At 35.5% G+C, this 21,964-nt stretch overlaps 1 protein-coding gene across 1 annotated transcript in view; it reads right to left on the reverse strand.

Annotated features, from left to right (window-relative positions):
• Nucleotides 1–21,964, reverse strand: part of TNKS (tankyrase) — a 199,671-nt gene that overhangs the window by 152,904 nt on the left and 24,803 nt on the right. Inside the window, 1 exon segment of the mRNA XM_032869968.1 lies at nt 19,074–19,298. Within this exon segment, the coding sequence (XP_032725859.1) occupies nt 19,074–19,298 (225 nt within the window).

Genomic DNA, 21,964 nt, shown 5'->3' on the forward strand with positions numbered 1-21,964 from the left:
AGTCCAGCACTAATCCCATTCTTCCCAATCCCATCCCGAATGCATGCCATTCCAAGTTCCAGGGCTTTTGACTTCATTAAAGGACAGGTAACCACGGAAGTGATCAAGTAAAACTCCATTCACAACAGAGCTCACACAAGGAAAAAATATCTCTTTCTAGATAGCAGATAATGCAAAATGGAGTTACCTGCATTATGAGAGGGATATTACTTTAGAGATGAGTTACAGTAACAAAAACTTGGTTTAAGTTTTAATAAATACATTATCATAAGATTTTGTTTTGGGGCTTTTTAAATAAGGCTAGATAAAGAATACTACTTTAAATGTGCTAAATATTATATGATCTAAAAAGCTAAACTCAAAGAAGAATTTATTTGACACACTTAAAGATTGAAATTAATTTTTATGCTTAAAATATATTCTTAAATAAATCCCACTAAGCAGAGAGAACTTTCAGTTCTCAATCAAGAAAACATTTCTATTATAGCAACTTTGTATCAGCACTACAGACTGTAGAAAAGTAACAGCTTTCTTTTTCTTACTGATAAAATGGCAGGTAATGTGAATCATCTGCCTCATGCATAAGACATAAATATTAGTGAAATTAATTTGGTTCAGTACTCTGAGCTGCCTCAAGGGAAAGCACGTTATTATTTATCATCCATCCACAGCAATTTGTCCTACATTTGCCACCATCACCTTTTTCTTTCTTCTCCCTCCCTACCTCAATTCTTCAGTTCCTGACAGCAGCAATTCAAAGGTTTAATCCACAAGTAGCAACAAAAACTGTTGACTGCCCATTCTTTATATCAAATCCACTATAACCAGAATCAGTGCATGACTGGAATCAATATTCACTGACCTACCCTAATGAAGCATAGTAATGATTTGGCAAATGATAATCTAAACATAATTTATACCTGACCATAAAATGTGTTTTGTATTTCTACATAAATATGGGAGTGCTGGACGTTAACTTTAAAATGGAAACACTTCAAAATATCACCTAATCAAGAAGTGGAAAATTACTTGCCTTCCTTATCCCCAAGAAGACAGACTTAAAAGTAAAAAGGCCAGACAGAATCACGCCAACTTCTTATGAAGTGCTTTGTCATTCCACACACATTTCTTGAGTATATAATTAGTACCAGGGATAGGCAATAAGAATACAAGAATGAATAAAAAGATTATTGTTGGTTCCTTACCACAGGAAACTAACAATCTATCAAGCAACAAGAACCAAGTAAGATCTAAGCGGCACACTACGGAAACATACAACAGGGCACTACCATATTTGGAGCATACTCAAGTTCACACCTTATCTGATTCAGTTTAAGAGACTGGCCCCTCGTCCAACCGCTGCATTGCAAAGCAAATATATGTTGATTAGAGCAATTTTAATTTAATACTTGTGTTTATGACCCTGGTGTATTTGGGGAACAGCTCCAAGGTATTTTTCTCCATAATGACATCCAGACAAGTCATTCTTCTTAAATAATCATTTCTTTATTGTTTATTTTTACTTTGAATTCAATTTCATAAGCGGTGCCTTCAGTCAAGCTAGTCTAGGTTATGCTGCAGTAACAAAGTGCTCCAGAATCTCATTGGCTTAGCAAAAGAAGTTCATTTCTTAGTCAAACAAGTTGGGAAAGTGACAGCAGGAGAGTTTCCTTACTCCCAGGCCTAGGCTAAAGAGAGCTCTATGTTAAAATGTGGTATCTTCATAACCAAGGTAGAGCGAGGAAAACCATGCCCTGGTTCTTCACACTTCTGCTCAGAGGTTGTATATTCTGCTCCCTTTCACATTTTATTGGAGGGATAAAGAAGGAAAGTAAATATATTCAGTGGACAGAGGACTGTTTGCTTCTAGATGCCAACAAGAACTGGAGGTTTAGCCTACACCAGACTTAAAGACCAGTGTTGGAGCTCATATTTTCTGTTGAAATTATGGAAATATGGAAATATGGAAAACTATGCAAATTCTACCCAAGCCAATACATGAAGAAACAGCTCAAAGGACATCTGTGTGTCCTCTGATCTCAAAAAAGCAGAGGGAAAGCATAAATGAAAAAAAAGTTCAATTGTAAGGAATTGTTGAGCCTTCCTTTATGGAAAGATTTCAGGGAATAAGCTATTAAACATAACCCATTTCCCTAAATTCTAAAATATACTTCCAAATGGCAGGGGCAAACAATGTTATCACAAAAATGAGCATGCACATTTTAGATAATTATTTTCTAATTTAAACAAGGTCCACCTGACTTTTAAATCTTAAAATTGACCTATATATTGTTTTCACTATGGAGTGGCCTATTCTTTCATTTTGATTTTTAAAAATGTATCCTAAACAAATTGTTATAATACAATTCAAGAAAAAAAACCTTAAACCCAACTGCTTTCCTGTATTTCTGTAACGTAATTAAAATTATAATCATATTTCACCATAAACTGTTTTTAACCTAAGAATAATTGTCTAACAGATATCTTACCTTTTTTATTCCAATGCTGTTGAGACACCAAATACTATTCTATTTTAACTTACTAATTGGACTTCACCAAAATTAAAAACCTTTGCTTGTCCAAAAACACCATTAAGAAAATGAAAGGTGTAAGGCAAAGACTGGGAGAAAGCATTCACAGTACACACACCATAAGACCTATATCCATAACGCAAAAAAAATTCTTACAACTCAATAATAAGAATACCAAAAAAAAAAAAAAAGAAGAAGAAGAAGAAAGAAAGAAAAGAGATCTGAGCTGAGGCCTCCAAAAAGAATATACACAAATGACCAATAAGTATATGAAAATATGCTCAACACATTCAGCCAACAGGGTAATTCAGCTTTTTATGAAGTTCAACAGACGCATACCATTCCACCTAGCAATCCCACTCACAGGCATCTACCCAAGAGAACTGAAACAGTATGTCCACCCCAAGACCTGTACACCTGCATCCACAACAGTTCTCTTTGTAACAGCCACAGACTGGACACCCCCCAAACGTCCGCCAACTGTACTACATCCGTGCTGGAACACGATGCAACAACAAAAAGGAACCACTGATGAGCACAGTAATATCAACTGCCAAGCTTTTAGCTAAACAGACTCAGAAAGAAAAGGAAGACTCAAATAATCAGAATCACGCATGAAAGAAGTATATTACTACCAAGTTTACAGAACAAAGAAGGATTGTAAAGAAATATTAGGAGCCAAATGGGAAAATTAGATACCCACATGCCAAAGAATGAAGACGGACTCTTATCTCACATCATATACAAATATCCATATGATCAGAGACCTAAAAAAAGAATTAAAACTATAAATCACAGAATAGTCCCTAGGTTTAGAAGAAAGCACAGGTTAAATCTTCATAACCTAGGATTTGGCAAAGAATATGAAACCAGAGCACAAACAACAAAAGAAAAAAAGTAGACTTTTTAATGTTCAACAAAATTAAAACCTTTTCCACTTTAAAGCACATTATCAAGAAAATGAAAAGACAGCACCGAACAGGGAAGATATTTGCACATCATCTTTCTGGTATGGAACTGGTATCTAGATACATAAAAAACGCTCACAATTCAATAATAAAGACAATCCAATTAAAAATAAACAAAGGACATAAACAAAGGATTTTTCTCCAAAACCATATAAATGGCCAAAGGGCACATGAAAGATGCTCAACACTATGCAAAATAAGGCCACAGCAGGGGCACCCGGGTGCCTCAGTTGGTTAAGAGACTGCCTTTGGCTCAGATCATGATCCAGGAGTACCAGGATCAAGTCCCACATCGGGCTCCCAGCTCAGCAGGGAATCTGCTTCTCCCTCTGATCCTCTCCCGTCTCATGATCTCTCTCTCTCTGTCTCTCTCAAATAGATAAAATCTTAAAGAAAAAAAAAAAAAGACCACAAAGAAGTTCTGGCACAGAGCAGGCATGTTACAGAGTAGGCACAGAAGTGTCCAACACTTGGAAATTGTGCAAAATAAGGCAGACAAGGTTCCTGTGTTTCTATCAGGCACAGAGTAGGGAAGAGTACACAGAGATGACGAACAAATATATGATTAAACAAATATATAATTTCAGGTAATAGGTGCTATTACATAAAATGAAACATGGTTAGAGAACCAGACAAGCAGGGAAGGGCAAGAAATCATGATAGTGTCATCAGAAAAAATACAAGGAATTAACATTGTGTGTGAAAATCTGGGGAAAAAGTGTTCCAGGCAAGAGGAACGAGTATACATACTCTGATAAAGAAGCTACTTGGCATATTTCAGATGTGAGTGGGAGTTTCAGTGGGAGTCTGACCTAAATCAAGTAGGGCCCTGATAAGGAACTAAGATATCACTTAAGTGTAATGAGAATTCTTTGTGGAGCATTTTAATCAGGCCAATGATGAGATCTGATCAGAGCATATAACCTGTGTAGTTGCACAGGGCTCCATGCTTGGTTTAATTCTTTGCTGTCACCATCTTAAAATTCTTAATAATTATAACGTTTAACATGTATTTGATAAACAAAGTCCAATGGGACAATGGAACATGTTGCAAGAGAAGAGATACACTGGGCAGGAGCACATGCACACACACTAAAATCAGAAGTTTAAGAAAAAAGTTTAGAGTCAGCTGTTGAAAGATATTATAATAATATTAGGCTTTTTTCCCTCAGAAACAGTATTAAGGTATCCTTTAAAGGCATAATAAGATGGCACAAAGAATGGTAATCATTATTCAATAGTTGAAGGGATCCAAATTCAAAACCCAACCACGTTTACTTCCACCTCTTCCTGACTCACCACACCCTCTGCACCCCCCCCCACTCAGTACCTCTCCAGGAATGGCACCCAGTTGAAGTGGTGAGGCCCAAAGAGCCATGTCCATACTAGGAAACATCTCTGGTACCAAAGATGATTGATTAAGAGTCAACATTTGACTCAAGATGGGGTGTCGGATTCTTTCTATCTCAGGTTTAAAAACCAGAGTAAACTTGAAGCCAGGACACATCAACATGAGTGGAGGATTCTAGAGTGAAGGTTCATAGACCTGTGCTGCTCAAGTCCCCAGAGCTGGCCTGGTTCTCAATTCTGGGTTTTCCTGCATGGTTGAGTTTCTGACTCAACAATTTGATGTACACTCTGACAATTTTATATTGTTGTAACTTCATGTATTTGTCTGACCCTTTACAAGGGTCCGCAGAAATGTAAATGATACCAGACCTTTTAATCTAGCTGATCCTGTCACCACCCAGGATCTAGAATTCCTATCCTGCTTCCAGTTTCCTACTTCTCCAATCAAATCTACTCAACACAAAGTAGATTATGCCTCCTTTAATACAGGTGTGAGGGCTTCCAAACATTCAAATCACTGGCTGCAGAACTTTTCTGTCACATGAACAGAATTCAACCAGAACAGGGAAGTAATACTATGAGTTCAATCACTATTCTTAATCAGAAAATTTTAGCCATAAGATTTAAGATCAGATTAATGATAATTAAATAATAAAATTAAGTCATTTGGGATAAATTATAAAGCTTATGGAAAACTCAACTGTTTGATTTCCAAAAACATAACATGGAGCTTTTTCTCATTTGAGATAAGAGGAGTCTATTCAGGCATTCACATCAATTTTATTAGTTAAAATACCTCATCAGTTTATATGAACCTTCAAATCATTATTTTTTTGGACCAACTATAGCACCATCTATTTTGATGCTATAAACATTTTAAAATCCTGTTTTATTTACCAATGTACAAATCTAAATGCCTAGCAAGTACCTGGAACAAAATAGGCACAAATAATCTTAGTAAAGGAGTAAATGTTTGATAATAAATAAAGAGGAACAGATACCCAACATGCTTGCTACATAAGCCTTCACGGACAAAAAATATTCAGTATGTTATCACAATAAAAACATTCAGCAGTCAAAATCTAAGTATTCTAATTTGAATGTTTTCCTAAAAAAACTGAGACGACACTGGAAACCATAAGGGAAATAGATCATGTCGTGGCTGTTCATATCTACTGTCACCACAGGGTTCATATCCACATTAGTCAATCACTCATTCAATATTCATTACCAAATGCCTACTATGATGTACAAGGTTCTGTACATGTAGTTAAGAGACTCTAAAAAGAGTTACATCTCAAGAGAAAATTCAGTTTACTGAGGTATATATGTAAACAGGTCATTTATAATTTAAGATGGTACCTCATTTTTTTTTTTAAGATTTTATTTATGTATTTGACAGAGAGATCACAAGTAGGCAGAGAGGCAGGCAGAGAGAGAGGGGGAAGCAGGCTCCCTGCTGAGCAGAGAGCCCGATGTGGGGCTCGATCCCAGAACCCTGGGATCATGACCTGAGCCGAAGGCAGAGGCTTTAACCCACTGAGCCACCCAGGCGCCCTTGGTATCTCAGTTTCTTAAGGTATAAAATAATAATACTACTTCATAGGATCATTATGAAGACGGAATGAGTTAGTGTAGTAGCTCATAAGCACTATGTGTTTGTAATATTAGAATTAAATATAAAAAAACAGTTAATAATAAAAAAACAAAAGTCAACATCCACTTTAGGGGCTAGTTCATCATAGGTGAAGGTCAAAGTAGAGAGAAGGTTCTCAGAGGATGTGCTATTTGATTTGGATTTTGTGAAACAGAAATACTCAAATGAAGAGTGGTAAGGTGTTCTCCAAGTAAAAGTGGAATTTTCAAGTTTTCTAAGGACATAACAACACATTTGGGAGCATGATGAGAAGTTCAATTCAGTTATTTCCTCCTTGGATCGTATGTCACCGCTGGATTCATTCCAAAATCTTCTATGGTTCACTGAACACCTGAAATCAAACTATCCAGGCTGATGCTCTACAATATGGAACTAATTTATCTTTCCAATATTATCTTGTTACAATTTACTGTTAAGACTTTACTTTCTGGTTACATTGTACTATACTCTGTTTTTAAAAAGATACCATCTTCTCATTTCTCCTAACCTTTATTCTACTCACCTCACTCAAATATATGAAAATAATTCTCCATCCTTCAAAGCTCATCTCAATTTCCACCCTCTCCATGAAATCTTCTTGGTTCCCCCAAATGTGCTCTCTCTGTCTCTATGTCCTTACACAACCTTAATTCGGTATGATCTTGCTGAACCTTCTATCTTACTTGTCTTAGCCTCCTGTGCAAACAGTTGACCATCCACCCAAACTTATACCCTCTTCTTCCTACTTAAGAGGATCCAATTTTATTTGGGAAGCAAGGTGCCCAGACCTAGGTGATAAATCGTGATCGGTCCTATTTCTGATAATCTCATTCCCATTTGCCAGTGACTAATCAAGGACTGAACATGTAACTTACTGCTGAAAAATGGATTCTTTTTTTTTTTTTTAAGATTTATTTATTTGTTTGAGAAAGAGAGCAAGCCTAGGAGCAGTGTCAGGGGTGCGGGGAGGGGAGATCATGGGCAGAGGGAGAGGGAGAGAAGCAGACTCCCCAGCTGAGTGCAGAGTCCGACCTGGCTCAATCTCATAACCCTGACTGGGATGATTACTTCAGCCAAAATTAAGAGTTGGATGCTCAACTGACTGAGCCACACTGGCACCCCTGAAAATGGATTCTTAAGAGAAAGTCCTCTGGAAAAGATTTTCCCTCTTAAAAAAAAAGTCCTAAGAAGAAAAGAGCCTCCTTTTGTAATCCCCTTCTTTCCTGTTTTGGGTATTGATGTGCAAATATGATTCTTGGAGTTGCTACAACCACCCTGAAACCAAGAGGGAAAAGCTAACATGTTGGCCTATCCTCTACTTATTGCTGAAACTCTTGAGTCAATCCTGTAACCTCACATAGACTTTCTATGAAATGGGTTAATAAGTACTTGTTATTCAAGTGATTAATGGTAAGGTATTCTGTTATTTGAAAGTGAGTGTTTCCAAGATAACAGAGAATCTAGAAAAGGGGCAAAAGACACGAAGAGACATCTTATACCAAAGGATATACAGATAGTAAATAAGCATGCAAAAAGACATTCAATATCACTAGCCATTCTGGAAGTACAAATTAAAATCATCCTGAGATATCTCTATACACCTACTAGAACATCTAAAACAAAACAAAGTGGCAATACCAAATGCTGGCAAAGGTGCAGAGAAATTAGACTTCTCACGTACTGCAGTAGGAATGGAAAATGATATAACACTCTGGAAAATAAGATGACAGTTTCCTTAGAAAACTAAACATACTCTTTCTGTCTTTTTTTAAGTTTTGTAATGTTAGTCACCATACAATAAATACTTCATTAGTTTTTGGTGTAACGTTCCATGATTCATGGTTTGCATATAACACACAGTGGTCCTTGCAAGACGTGCCCTCCTTAATACCCATCACTGGGCTAACCCATCCCCTCTTCCTCCCCTCTGAAATCCTCAGTTTGTTTCCCTCTTAACATGTGACACAGCAATCACACTCCAAAGCATGTATCTCAGAGAAATGAATACTCATATTCACAGAAAAACTTGCACACAAATGTTCGTAGAGAGTTATCTATAATAGTCAGAAACTGGAAACAACCAAAATGTCTCTCAATTGGTGAATGGCTAAATCATGGTATATCAACATCAGGAAATACGAGTCAGCAATTAAAAAAAAAACCAAAAAACTGAAAGGCATTGTGCAGAGTGGAAAAAAGAGCCAATGTCCAGAAAAATCACATACTGTATGACTCTGGCATTCTCAAAATGACAAAATCATACAGACAGAAAACAGATCGGTGGTTCGTAGGGGTTAAGCATGGGTTTTGGGGAGTCAACCACATAAAAGTATACCATAAAGAAGGAGAGGGATCTTTGTGATAATAGTTCCATATTTTGATTGCAGTGGTTACATGAACTTCCAAATGTAATAAAATGGCACAGAACTATACGCCCAATGTACCAATCCTAGTTTCCTGTGTTTGGTATTATACTTTAAGTTCATAAGGTGTAACCAATGAGAAAAACTAGGTGAAGGATACATGGGATCTTCTTGTTCTATTCTTGTGACTTCCTCTGAATCTACAATTATTTCAAAATAAAAAGAGAAAAATATATAATAGATGCTTCTTGTTATGTTTAAGAGTTTCAAAGAGTCAAATAAAATAAAGCAATATGATTTTTAAGATCTGTGGTTTACTGCAACAATCTAGCAAAGACAACCCACTAGAGCTTTCCTGAGGAACCGATGTAAAAGTTTTATCAACCCATTATGCGTGGATTTATAGATTCAGTAGTATTAGAAAGAGATGAGAACATGCATTTTCTCTTTAATAAATACTTTATAATTTTGTGAATATTTTGTATTATTTAGTCTTGAGGTTCTACAGTATACAATGATGGATTCCTAGACCATCCTAGCCAGCGTGAGCTTATAAGAAGTTAAGAGCTAAAAGCCTCCTACTCAGATATCAAACACATTTATGTCTTTACCATAAGTCCCACACAGTCTTAGCAATCACCATTGACTAATGGTGACCAACTAACTCCACTGCAACCAATGGAGGGGGAAATAAGATACAACTTACTGATTCAGGAGGCTGAAAGAAAGCCTCCTGAATCCAAAAATGGGTGAAACCAATCTGCATGTGTCCAACACATCCAACATCAGCAAAGATAAGTTCCTCTGCAACTTTTAACAATAAAGAGGTATTAGTAGATGTTTTCAGTGGAGGCAAAATAGTCTTATAATTTCAAGAGACTCTATTAGCATAACATCAGAAAATCATAATCATCAATAAAAATATCCCCCCCCAAAAAAGAAAATTAATTTTGAACTTAAAAAGTTCTTGGGGCAATAAAGAATGCCTATGTTTGCCTGTGGGAGATTTACCAGGAAAATAAAGTAGTGTAGATACAGTCACTGCACTCACCATTGGAAAGGCCTAATTCAATTGTGTACATGCAGAAAAATGACCCCAAAGGAGTTGGTTTTATATTCTAATGTTTATCAAAGTATATGCCTATATTTTTAGTTATATGACAAATCTTAGTATTTTTATGGTGAGAAATGGGTTTTCTGATTTAAAACCTCTTATTATAACTGATACCCAAGGACCAATAAATGAAATAAAATAACTCAAAAGGGAAGGTAAACTCAGAAGAGCCAGTGCCATGTGGCTGGCCATGACCAGCACTTTAGTGACTAAACATTTCCTTCCAGAGTTAACATTTAAGGGTTCCCCTACTAAATTACAAAATTTCCTTTTCTCAGGGAAAGCTAAAGCAAACTACAGCACACAAATCAAGCTATCAACAAACATTAACAGGACAAATCCCCATTCCCATACCAGTTAAGAGTTTGCCCTGGCATTCAGCTCTCCATGACAATAATACCAATGACTGATTCTTGTCATCTTTTCCCCATCCCCATTAACCTATTCCCTCACATCCTCACATCTTCCTACTCAAACGTGAAATGAAACTATGAGAATTCAACATTACCTTTCCTTTGCTTTCTGGATCACCAAATAAACTATAAATATCAAACTGCTCATTAGAGTTTGAAGGGTCTCAAAGCACTTCATACAGTGAACCTTTACAATGGTTACTTGACTCATTTTAGAAACACATGGATCACAAGTGCAGAAAATGAAGATCTGCCCTCAGTAATAACAGTGATTTAGAGGTAGACAAGAATGAAATCTCCACGTTCTCATTACTCTTCAATTCAATCTAAATACTCAATAGCACCACACACTGAAGACAATAAAATTTCCATTTTTAAATATAAGAAACAATTTGGCCGTCAAGTTATACACTGTTTTTCAAATTTTTATTATGTAGCACTCGATGACAATGATGACAAAGAAAATGTTCCATCTGAATATCTGTCTGTATAAGGACAAGGGTTCTTCATGCTGAATTTAATACAAAATCTCTCGTTTTAAAATGCTGTCAGTCACATTATTTAACCCAAATCTTGAAATACCTCCAAACAATAATTTAAGTACAAATATGAATTTACTACATATTTATTAATCTACCTTATAATTATTTTAAGAATTTATTTTAAGAATACATACAACCAACACTGTTACTTACCCTAAGTGGCCAAAACTTTAAGTACTACCAAGAAAGTTTAATTTTATCAAGAAACATTCTACTATTCTCTTTAGAAAATGCCAAATCTTAATAAACTTTGAAAAAAGTACTTTCTATTACTGTTATAATAAATTATCACAAGTCCAATGGTTTAAAACAGCAACACAAATTTGTTATTTTAGTTCTAAAGGTTCAAAGTTGAACACCTAGGTGTCCCAGTAAGCTAAAATCAAGGTGTTAGCAGGGCTGCATTCCATACTTGAAACTCTCAAAGAGAATCCATTTCTCTGCTTTTTCAATCTTCTAAAGGCCCCTGCGTTCCTAGGCTCATGGCCCCATTCCCCATATTCAAAGCAAGTAATGGCTGGTTGAATCCTTCTTACAATGCACCACTGACTTCCTTCTCTTCTCCAATTTGAAGAAACCTTGTGGTACTTGGGGCCCACCAAAATAACCTGGGATAATATCTCCATCTCTAGGTTAGCTGATTGGCAACCATAATTCCATCTATATGCCCTTAATTTCTGTTTGCACTTAAAATAAAATATTCCTTAGGTTCCAGGAATTGAGATGTGGACATTTTTGGGCTATTTTTTTTGCCTAACATATATAGCATGTCCCTTCTTATAGCTACAAGTTTTAAAAGCACAACTATAACACACATGACCCTCCTCCATCCCCTAATACTTCTATAAAATAACAGCAAGGTAAAAAAATAAATAGAATAGTTCCATGATTTCCATCTGATAAACAAAGTAATTAAAGTACAGAGAGTAATCTGCCCCATAATCTGTCCCAAGTCAAAGTGCCTACTAATGAGAGATCCAAGAGTAGTCACCAGGTCCCCTGATTGCTATTTTATTGTTCCTTGCAATGGACCACAATAGTCTTCAAGACTCTAAGAGCAAAATCTTTCCTATTGCTGGTAACTCCTTTTTTTATCAGGACACAATAACAAGTGATCAGCTGGGTGATTAATCACCTAATTTCACACACACACACATACACACACACACACAAACACACACACGTACATATGTGCGTATGTTTATATAAAAATTACATAAACTGTATAATGTAATAATGTCTGGTTTATTTTTTTCTGAACTAGAATCTCATCCAGGATATGAACTTAAGTTTTTTTTTTTTTAAAGATTTTATTTATTTATTTGCCAGAGAGACAGGGGAGAGAGCAAGCGAGCAATGGCAGACACAGTGGCAGGCAGAGGCAGAGGAAGAAGCAGGCTCCCTGCCGAGCAAGGAGCCAGATGTGGGACTCGATCCCAGGACGCTGGGATCATGACCTGAGCTGAAGGCAGAGGCTTTAATCCACTGAGCCACCCAGGAGTCCCTGAACTTAAGTTTTATGCAGTTGAATACTCACCAAGGCATGCCCTTTTCTATGACAAAGAAAAAGAACAGATAAGATACAATTATACAACAAAGTCTCTCCAAATGGTAAATAATGGGGGGGGAGGCAGAAATTCTATTACATATTAAATAATTAATTGAAATGTTAAATTAGATAAGAAAAAATTGAGAACTGTATCTAAGAATTTTTATTAATTGATTTCAATAGTTAACTTTAATTATGGTATTAAGTGATACTCTGTATAGCTGACCTAATCTCTCCTAATAAACCAATCTGCTTAAAAAATATCATAATATTAAAAATATAATATTAAAAAATAATACTAAAAAGTATCATCACAGCTCCATTTTCTCTTGCATTTTCAATAAATATAAAAATGTCTGAATCAATATTATATAATACAGCAGGAATATTATTTCTGATCATTTTATTTTTTTACTAACATGAGAGCAGTTACTAATTACTGAGCATATACGGCATAGATATTACACGAAGGTACTTTATTTTCATCCTCACATGTAATCCCCTTAACAACTATATGAAGTACAGTTCTTACTGTCACTTTAATACTAAAAGAGAATAAGGAACTTGCTCAAAGACCCACCACATCTTTTTGACTCCAAGCGGTATAATATAATGCCACTGAGCCTGAAAAATATTTTAAAGTGCTAAGTGTTAGACTTTAAGTAGCAGTTTGAATCTGAGGTTTCCAAGTAAGATATATCTATATAGTAAGGATCCTCTTAGTCTTTGCATGTAAGACAAATGAAGTCAAGCATTATTTGAAAGTACCGAGAGAAAGAGAGAAAAAGCAAGTGACAGGAGCTTTGTTTCTTTAAAATAACGTCACTTGCTCCATTCAGCCTCTCATATCCCCAAAAAGCTGATGAACTCCTCTTTATCAAGAGAATTTCTGTTTCTTTTCTTCCAGTAGTCTTTAGAAGGTATTCCACTGACTTCAAACTTTAAGTGTTGTAAATGGAAAGTCCTTTGCTTGATTCCAACTCCCACCCCCTTTATAGGGGAACTTATTCTTTCTGCCTGGAAAACGTCCGTATAGACACATCTGTCTTCCTCGGTGTGTCTTTTCTCATCAATCCAGCGTGGAATTCTGTGACACTTCAATCTCAAGACTTGGGTGTTTCCAGCTTATCATCTGTTTACTACCGCTCTCTTCTGTCAGTTACTTTTTTCTTTCTTCTTCCTTTTTCCCTCCTGAAACTCCTACCACATTAGGTATTTAAAATAATATTGACTTCCTGTGTCTATTTACCTTTTTCTTTATGACTTCATGATGCTAACATTTTGCTCTGTATAGGGGGTTATTTCTCATGTGATCTTTTGGCTACTAATGTGGTTTTTCTTTAATTCATCTATTGAATTTTTTACCTTAGAAAAATATTAGATTGCTTTGGCCTCAGGAAGGCTTCTTCCAGATTACACTTTAATTTCCCCAAGGGAATCTTTTTAGTTTTACTTTTTTATTCAGGTATTTATCCGACCCCTACAGCAATTCTGGGTATATTCTGATCGTTTACTCTTCCCCTCTTTGAGAATTTTTCACTTGGTTTACTGGGCTTTCAGATCTAAATGCTGGATATTCCAATCAGTGAGAATCCCACAGTGTTACAAAACCACACACCTCCATTATCACTGAAATCATTTGCTATGAAGTCAGCACACTGTCCCATGCTGGTGAGGAACCCAGAAGTCTCCAAAGGGAACAAGCTCTGTCCCCTTCTCCCTTGAGAATCACAGAGTATAAGAAGAAGAGATGAGAGTGTGGTAAATAGTGTTGATCATGGAAATTATATAAAGATTTAAGAGATTTCTTGATTATCTTCGAGGCCCCATACTGGAACTTCCACCTAGCTACCTCCTCAAGATCTCTTGTAGCAGTTACATTAATCGGAAATGACAGAAACCAGTTCTGTCTACCTTAATGGAGCGAGGCCACTACTACCACTGCAGGAAACAAAACTGCTACAGTGAATGATTCCTTAATATTTCTAAGGCTTTGTACTCAAAATTCAACAGTATAGAAAGGGTTGTCTGACCAAAACAAGGCCATCCCTGTCTGCCAAGATAGATAGAAAGAAGAAAGGTCTGACTCCATAAGCTTCTGTATTTCTCCATAGAATGATCACTCATTGTTTTAAATCTCCAAAATCAGAAAAGCAGCTGGATACTAGCTAGCCAAAATGTAAAAAAAAAAAAAAGAAAGAAAGAAAGAAAGAAAGAAAAAAAAAAGACAAATGTCTATTATGACTCCCAGATTTTATTTCAATTAACTTTGTGAAAGATATGTCTACAACTTGGCTTTTTAAATGGAATTTCAAAGCACTAACACTTGGATAGTCTCAAAAAAATCACGTGACATATATTCAGAAAAGAAGATGTCATTTATTTTAATTTTTGGTGACTTTATATCTGGGAGTAGGGAGAAACAGGGAGAAATGAATAAGTTCTAAAGGTAGAAAAACGTTAATTTCTAAAGTAAATTAGATTTGTTAAATATAAAAATTATATCATCAGCATTAATATAATTAACATGACCTCTGTCTTAAGTAGTTGGTTTAATTATACAAACATTTAAAACTTGATTTTTTAAAATAATCTCAGACTGTATTTTGTTCTTTATTATGGTAGCTAAACAGCATCTAAGAAACACATGGGATAGACTTTTTGTTTCTGTTTTTTGTTTTTTGTTGTATTTATTTTTTTTTAAGATTTTATTTATTTATTTGACAGAGAGATCACAAGTAGGCAGAGAGGCAGGCAGAGAGAGAAGGAAGCAGGCTCCCCACTGAGCAGAGAGCCCGATGCCGGGCTCGATCCCAGGACCCTGAGATCATGACCTGAGCTGAAAGCAGAGGCTTAACCCACTGAACCACCAAGCTCCGTGTTTTTTATTTTTTTTAACTGGAAATCTGTACCTCTTAATCCGCTTCACGTGTTTCGCCCATACCCCTCCCCCCACCACGGCCTTCCCTTCTGGCAATCACTAGTTTATTCCTGTATTTATGAGTCTGTTTGTTTTCATTTATTTGCTTTGTTGGGACAGACTTTTAAATTGGCCTTTTAAAAAAAAGTCAATAATGGGCAAAGAGAAGAAACCAGGAAATTACATTACATTAAAGTCAGAATTCAGGCTGAGATCTTAGCAGTAATAACAGCAATTAATAACTGCTATTACACCTGTCAGAATGGCTAGACCTAAAAAGACAGAAAATAACAAGTGTTGGTGAGGATGTGGAAAAAAAGAACCCTCAGGCTGTGCTGGTGGCAATGTAAATTGATGCAGCTACTATGGAAATCAGTATGGGGGCTCCTCAAGAAATTAAAAACAAAGGGGGACCTGGGTGACTCAGTTGGTAAACGTCCAGCTCTTGATTTTGGCTTAGGTCGTGGTCTCGGGGGTATAAGATTGAGCCCCATGTTGGGCTCTGTGCTCAGTAGAAGGTCTCTTGCTCTCTCTCTCTCTCTCCCCCTCTCTTTCTCTCCCTCTGCCCCTCCCCCTGCTCGCACTTGCTCTCCCTCACATAAATAAATCTTTAAAAAAAATTTAAAAATATTAATAGCACATGATTCTATAGCTCTACCATTGGGTATTTACCCAAAGAAAATGAAAACGCTACTTCAAAAAGGTATGTGCACCCTATATTTACTGCAGCATTATTTACAATAGCCAAGATATGAAAGATACAAAAGATGAATGGATAAAGAAGATGTGGTATACATATATATATACAATGGACTACCACTCAGCCATAAGTAAGGATGAGATCTGGCCATTTACAATAATACGGATGAAACTAGAGGGTATTATGCTAAGGGAAATAATCAGACAGAGAAAGATGAATACCATATGATTTCACTTATTTATACAATCTAAAAACAAAGCAAACAAACGAAAAGCAGAAACAGAACCATAATACAGAGAACAAACTGATGGCTGCCAAAGGGGAGGGCAGGGGGGGATGGGGAAAATGGGTGAAGGGGAGTGGGAGATACAGGCTTCCAGCTATGGAAGGGATAGTCATGGGGATAAAAAAGTACAGCACAGGAAATATAGTCAACAGTATTGTGATAAGTAGCATTGTATGGTGACAGATGGTTCCTACACTTGTGGTGAGCACAGCATAAAGTATAAAATTGTCTAATCACCATGTTGTACACCTGAAACTAATATAACATACATCAACTAGATTTCAATTAAGAAAGATAGCAGCCAATATTTATTATTTAACATTCACCATATCAAGTACTCTAAGAACTTTACATTTGTCATCAGCTAATCCTCCCGAGAATCCAAGCATTTCCGTTTCACATATAACGAAACAGGGTAGTTAAGTGGCCCCTAGTTTCATATATAGCCAGTAACTGGTCAGGTCACCATATAGTCCCAAAACATGTGCTTTGAAGCAACCATCCTGCTGCTTCCCTTAAGCCCGTGATTATGTGTCTTGGCTCTAACTTTATAAAATCAAAAGTATTCTCTATTCTACCTCACATATAGAGATATGGTTAATATGAAAAAAATCAGGCCAGCATTTCACCATCTAGGCAAAAACCTTTCAAAAATTAATTCTGCACACTAATCTCTCCAAACCATCACACTCAAGCTTCAACCAGTTGTCCCGAAGTGGAAATTCGCCTATAGTAACACTTCAAAATCCCTTAACTATACTCAAATTCAGAAGGTATGATATATAAACTATCGGAGGTTTTGATATATTTGGTTTCCTAACAGGTTCCTAAAAGCTAATTAAATGTACAAAAGGGTCTACAACCAATCTTGTTTCCCATAATAACTATTTTAATAGCAGCTGTATCCTCAATTATATTTTGATTATAATTTGAAGGTGCCCTTTCCCTTCCCTCAACTTTTATAAGACACAGGAAGATAAACAGAAGGAAAACAGTATGTGCCAAAGTACACTACAGATCATGGGGCTGGGGGACTATGGAGATCCATTCTCTAAAAATTCACGTCCTACATCTAGTCTTTCATTTCAACAGAACCTAGATAAAAGGAGCGTTTTCATTATGTACTATTGGAAGGGGGATTAGGAGGAAGAGGAAAGAATATTAATTTCGGTAAGATATTAAAAGCACTGATAGAATGGAAAATTCAGAGGGGTACAGGTAAGAAAACAGAACACTGAAGCCTAGAAATGATAATAATTCAAGAAGGTGAAAACTATATAAAATTCTGTGACTAATGACAAAAGAATCCAACATACTTTGCAAGGTAAAGCAAGAAAGAATGAAGATAGGGAAGTTATAACTCTAGATTAGGTAAGAATACATATCAAGTTCAAATACTAATCATCACATGGTAACTTACCACAACTAAAGAGGTGTTGTGGTCAGAGAGGATACTTAAAAGTTCAAGCTTTTCAGGGTAGTTTTAGGTAATAATGTAGTTCAGGATGTGGTCAGTGAAAAACTTAGGAGGAAATGGGAGAATAAAACGAAAATGGAAGATTTCAAAGATCAAAAAGGACCAGGGTATCCAAGGGCTCATGTCAACAGATGTGGAAGTAACAAAAGACAATGACAGAGAATGTGATAAAGAAGTCGTACATCAGGCACTGCAGTAATTTGAGGGAAAATAAAAAATATACCGGAAACTGGAATAAGATAGCTATTTAGAGAGAGAAAAATCTTAATAACTATACCACCATACATCTTTAAAAATGACTTATATATTTGAGTTTTATGATAAAGATAAACATGAAAGACTAAACTTGAAATGGATATCATCCCAGAAGACAACAACTATGCAAATCAACCTGCCATGGACTAAACAAATATCCACCATCTTGAAGGTCAGGAAATAAATACACTCAAAAGAAACTATGCTGGTCTTCTGGAAGTTTGTTGTAGATTTCAAAATGAATGGTATACAGTAAAGCAAAACATTAAATACACACACACACACACACACACAATTTAGATAAATACAAAAGAGAAAGAAATGTTGACTAAATACAATTTCACATCATCTTGAAATTTAAAATGGTTGAAAAGTTCAGTTTTACTCGAAATTGCTTTTTTTCTAGGTTATGGCACATGTTGAACATGTTAAGCTTTGTACCACTGTATTTGAGCCACTCACTGAAAGCTTCCCAATGCTAACAGCCGGTGTTTACTTTTAGCAACATAAACAAAAAGATTTTGCCTTAGTGCTAGATGACTTTCCTTGAATCAACCTAAAGCATCCAAATATGTCATCTAATTCAGTAAGAACTTGTATTTTATAATGGCACTCATTTGATGCTAGGACGGAAAATTGCAGTCTTTTAAACAGACTGTAAATTAACTAAATTTGTAATAGTAATCCATCAAAATTTAGTTCCACATCAGTTAGCATCTGACTTGCATTTGGACAGTTAATGTTGTTAATCCTTTTCTTAACCAACTTTATATTGCCATCTCCCTATTTCCCTTTTGATGGAAAAAAATTGCTTCTAAGAGTAAGAAATAATAAAGCCTTCTTATTCTGAGAGAACACGATTTCCACCACAATAAAAAGAAAAAGGAAAGAAAAATGGTTAACCTTTATTTAAAATGTTATACCTGTCAGGTTGATCTAACAACTTAGATATCATCAGGTAATACTTACCAATACATACGTCGATTTTCCCTTTGATAGCAGCTTCATGCAGAGGGGTATAGTTCCAGTTATCCCGGGCATTTGGATCAGCTCCTTGGCACAGTAACAGACTTACAACCTCAGCATGGCCGAAAGAACAGGCATTATGAAGTGGAATGAGACCTCCATCATCACGAGCATGGACGTTAGCACCCATCTGTAGTAAGTGTTCTACGACATCTTTCCTTCCAAACCCTAAAAAGAAGAAAAATATACATTGAAACAATTTTGTAAAAAGAACCATTAATATTTATTGAATAATATTACCAAATAGGAATGCTAGCAATACTGTCTTCTATAGTAAAAAGAGTTAAAAAAAAAATGGCTACCATTCAAATGGATTCTCTCCTGTTAACAGAACTCAGAACTAAGAAAGCTCTTCCTTAAGTCTTTGGACAAAAGACTTTTTTTATTTTTTCCAAAGAACATTTCTTCAACACCTTTTATGTGCCGGGCAACTCTGCTAGAAATACAAAATTGAGTAAGACTCCAATCCAAGGCATTCACTTTGCCCTCATGCTTCACAAGAAAAAATTATATGCATAAAATCCATCTATTTTAAGAAATAAAGGTTAATTAAATACTGCTGACAGTCAAATCTAAAACAAATTACAACACTAAACATTATACCAGAAGAACTAGAGAAGAACGTATGGATACCAGAAATATGTGGTAATAGTTTGGTTATGAGAACTCTGAAAAGAAGAACTAAAGATAATGCCAAAATATCTACTCTTGGGACTGGTGGGCAAACTAAAAGTAAAACAAGGCAAGCTTGGATTTAGTCTGAGGAAACAATATGACAAACAAATGCGAATACAGGCATTAAGAAAGAACCAGAAAGGGCGCCTGGGTGGCTCAGTGGTTTAAGCCACTGCCTTCAGCTCAGGTCATGATCTCAGGGTCCTGGGATCGAGTCCCGCATCAGGCTCTCTGCTCAGCAGGAAGCCTGCTTCCCTCTCTCTCTCTAACTGCCTTTCTGCCTACTTGTGATCTCTGTCTGTCAAATTAATTAATTAATTAATTAAAAAAAAAGAAAGAAAGAAAGAAAGAAACAAAGAACCAGAAAACTAATAGGAAGTAACAATTTTCAGATAGAAAAAGTGGGGGGAAAGAACGGATCTGAATCAATGGAAGGACCAGGCACACACTGAGAAAAGTAAAAATTACCAAGAAAGTACATTATGGAAGACAAAGGGCAACAACACTATGCGAAGTACAGCATGATAAGGATTTAGAGGGGTAAAAAAGCCACTGACAATTTTAAATCATAGTACAGCGATGAATTACAAGCCACACTGCAACGGATTAAGAAGAAAGAAGACTGTAAGCATTAGTATTTTATCTTTAGAAGCTAATATTGTTCTCAATGATTCTTTCGTTCCTACCTGAAATTTTATTTGGTCTTATTGTCTAAGTATCACTACCTGCATGCTATTACTTACTGTGTAATGTAGTTAGAAAGTGGCATCAAAAATAAAACTAAAAGAATGAAATGGTCATATCTTCCTTCATTTTATGCATATAAACTAAATGAACACTATGAGGAATATAGAAAAAAAAGATTTATTTCAAGATATGTTCTCCATACTATCTACAGAAATTCATTCAATCCAGGAAAACAAGCTCTAAGAAAAAGTCTCCCAAGTAAGACATTTTCCACCGATCCATATTACAAAGTCAGAACTGGGTTTCCACAGAAAATATCCTTCAAATTCAGCTGAAAATTTTCAGTGAAAAGAGGTCAATTCTGTATCACTAACTGAAATCTCAAAAGTATAGGATACATGCTAATATAACTATCCCCATCTTGGCTGTTTGTTTCTTAATACCTGCACAACTTTACAGATGTTAGGTTCTGTTTATTTCTCTAACTTCAGTGTCCTTCACCCTATTATCACAACCTTACTCTCCATCAGGCCATAGGTGCCTTCCTTGCTCATGAAGGTTTCATGATTTTCCTTCTATGGATCTGAATAAAGTCTGCATGGCAAACTCACATTTCCCTAATCAATGCATTGATAATATTTGAGAACGATAATTTCCTTTCTTCAATAATAAACAAGGAACCTAAAATAAGACCCTTTTTTTAAAAACTTATCACCTGGCATTTTAAAAAGTATCCATTACAAATTTGAAGCAAAATGGCAAAGAGTATATTTACTTTTTACTAATACTTTTAGATCTAAAATATAAAAAGCAAACCAAAAAATGCTTGGTATGAAACAGAGTGCAGGGAAATGGAATTGTGCTCACACACAGATAATGAGTATAAACTGGTACCACATTTAAAAAAAAAAAAAAAAAATTAGCATTATCTGAACCAAGACTGCATCAAGATGTTTATCAAAGCATTATTTATGGAAAATCATGGAAACAATTCAGATGTCCAACAATAAAGACTCTGTTAAATAAACGATGGTTTTTCATATGACATTATCCTGTACTAAAAGGATGCTCTTGAACATTGTGAATATACTTAATGCCACTGAATTATACATTAAAAATGGCTAAAAGGGTAAATTTTATTTTTAAATAAAATTTAAAATTTTTAAATTTGTATATTTTACTTTAGTTAAAAAAAATTTAAAAAGTATAAACCACAAATGCAAGAAAACACAGGATGTTAACACAAAACATGGAAAATTATTTTTAGAGTAATTAGTCTTTTAGATTAAAAATATATAAAACAAAATACAGGAGAAAAATATATATACACATGTATATTTGAAGATAGAAAAAAGATTAAATCACTAAGTAGTGGGATTATAGAATTTCCTTTTCTTCTCTTTATCTGTTTTCCTATTATATAAAAACACAATTTTGTATAAAATTTATCTAATTGTGTACACATACATGTT

This window comes from Lontra canadensis, unplaced genomic scaffold (assembly GCF_010015895.1).
Source record: "Lontra canadensis isolate GAN:19392208 unplaced genomic scaffold, GSC_riverotter_1.0 scaffold39, whole genome shotgun sequence".
NCBI lineage: Eukaryota > Metazoa > Chordata > Mammalia > Carnivora > Mustelidae > Lontra > Lontra canadensis.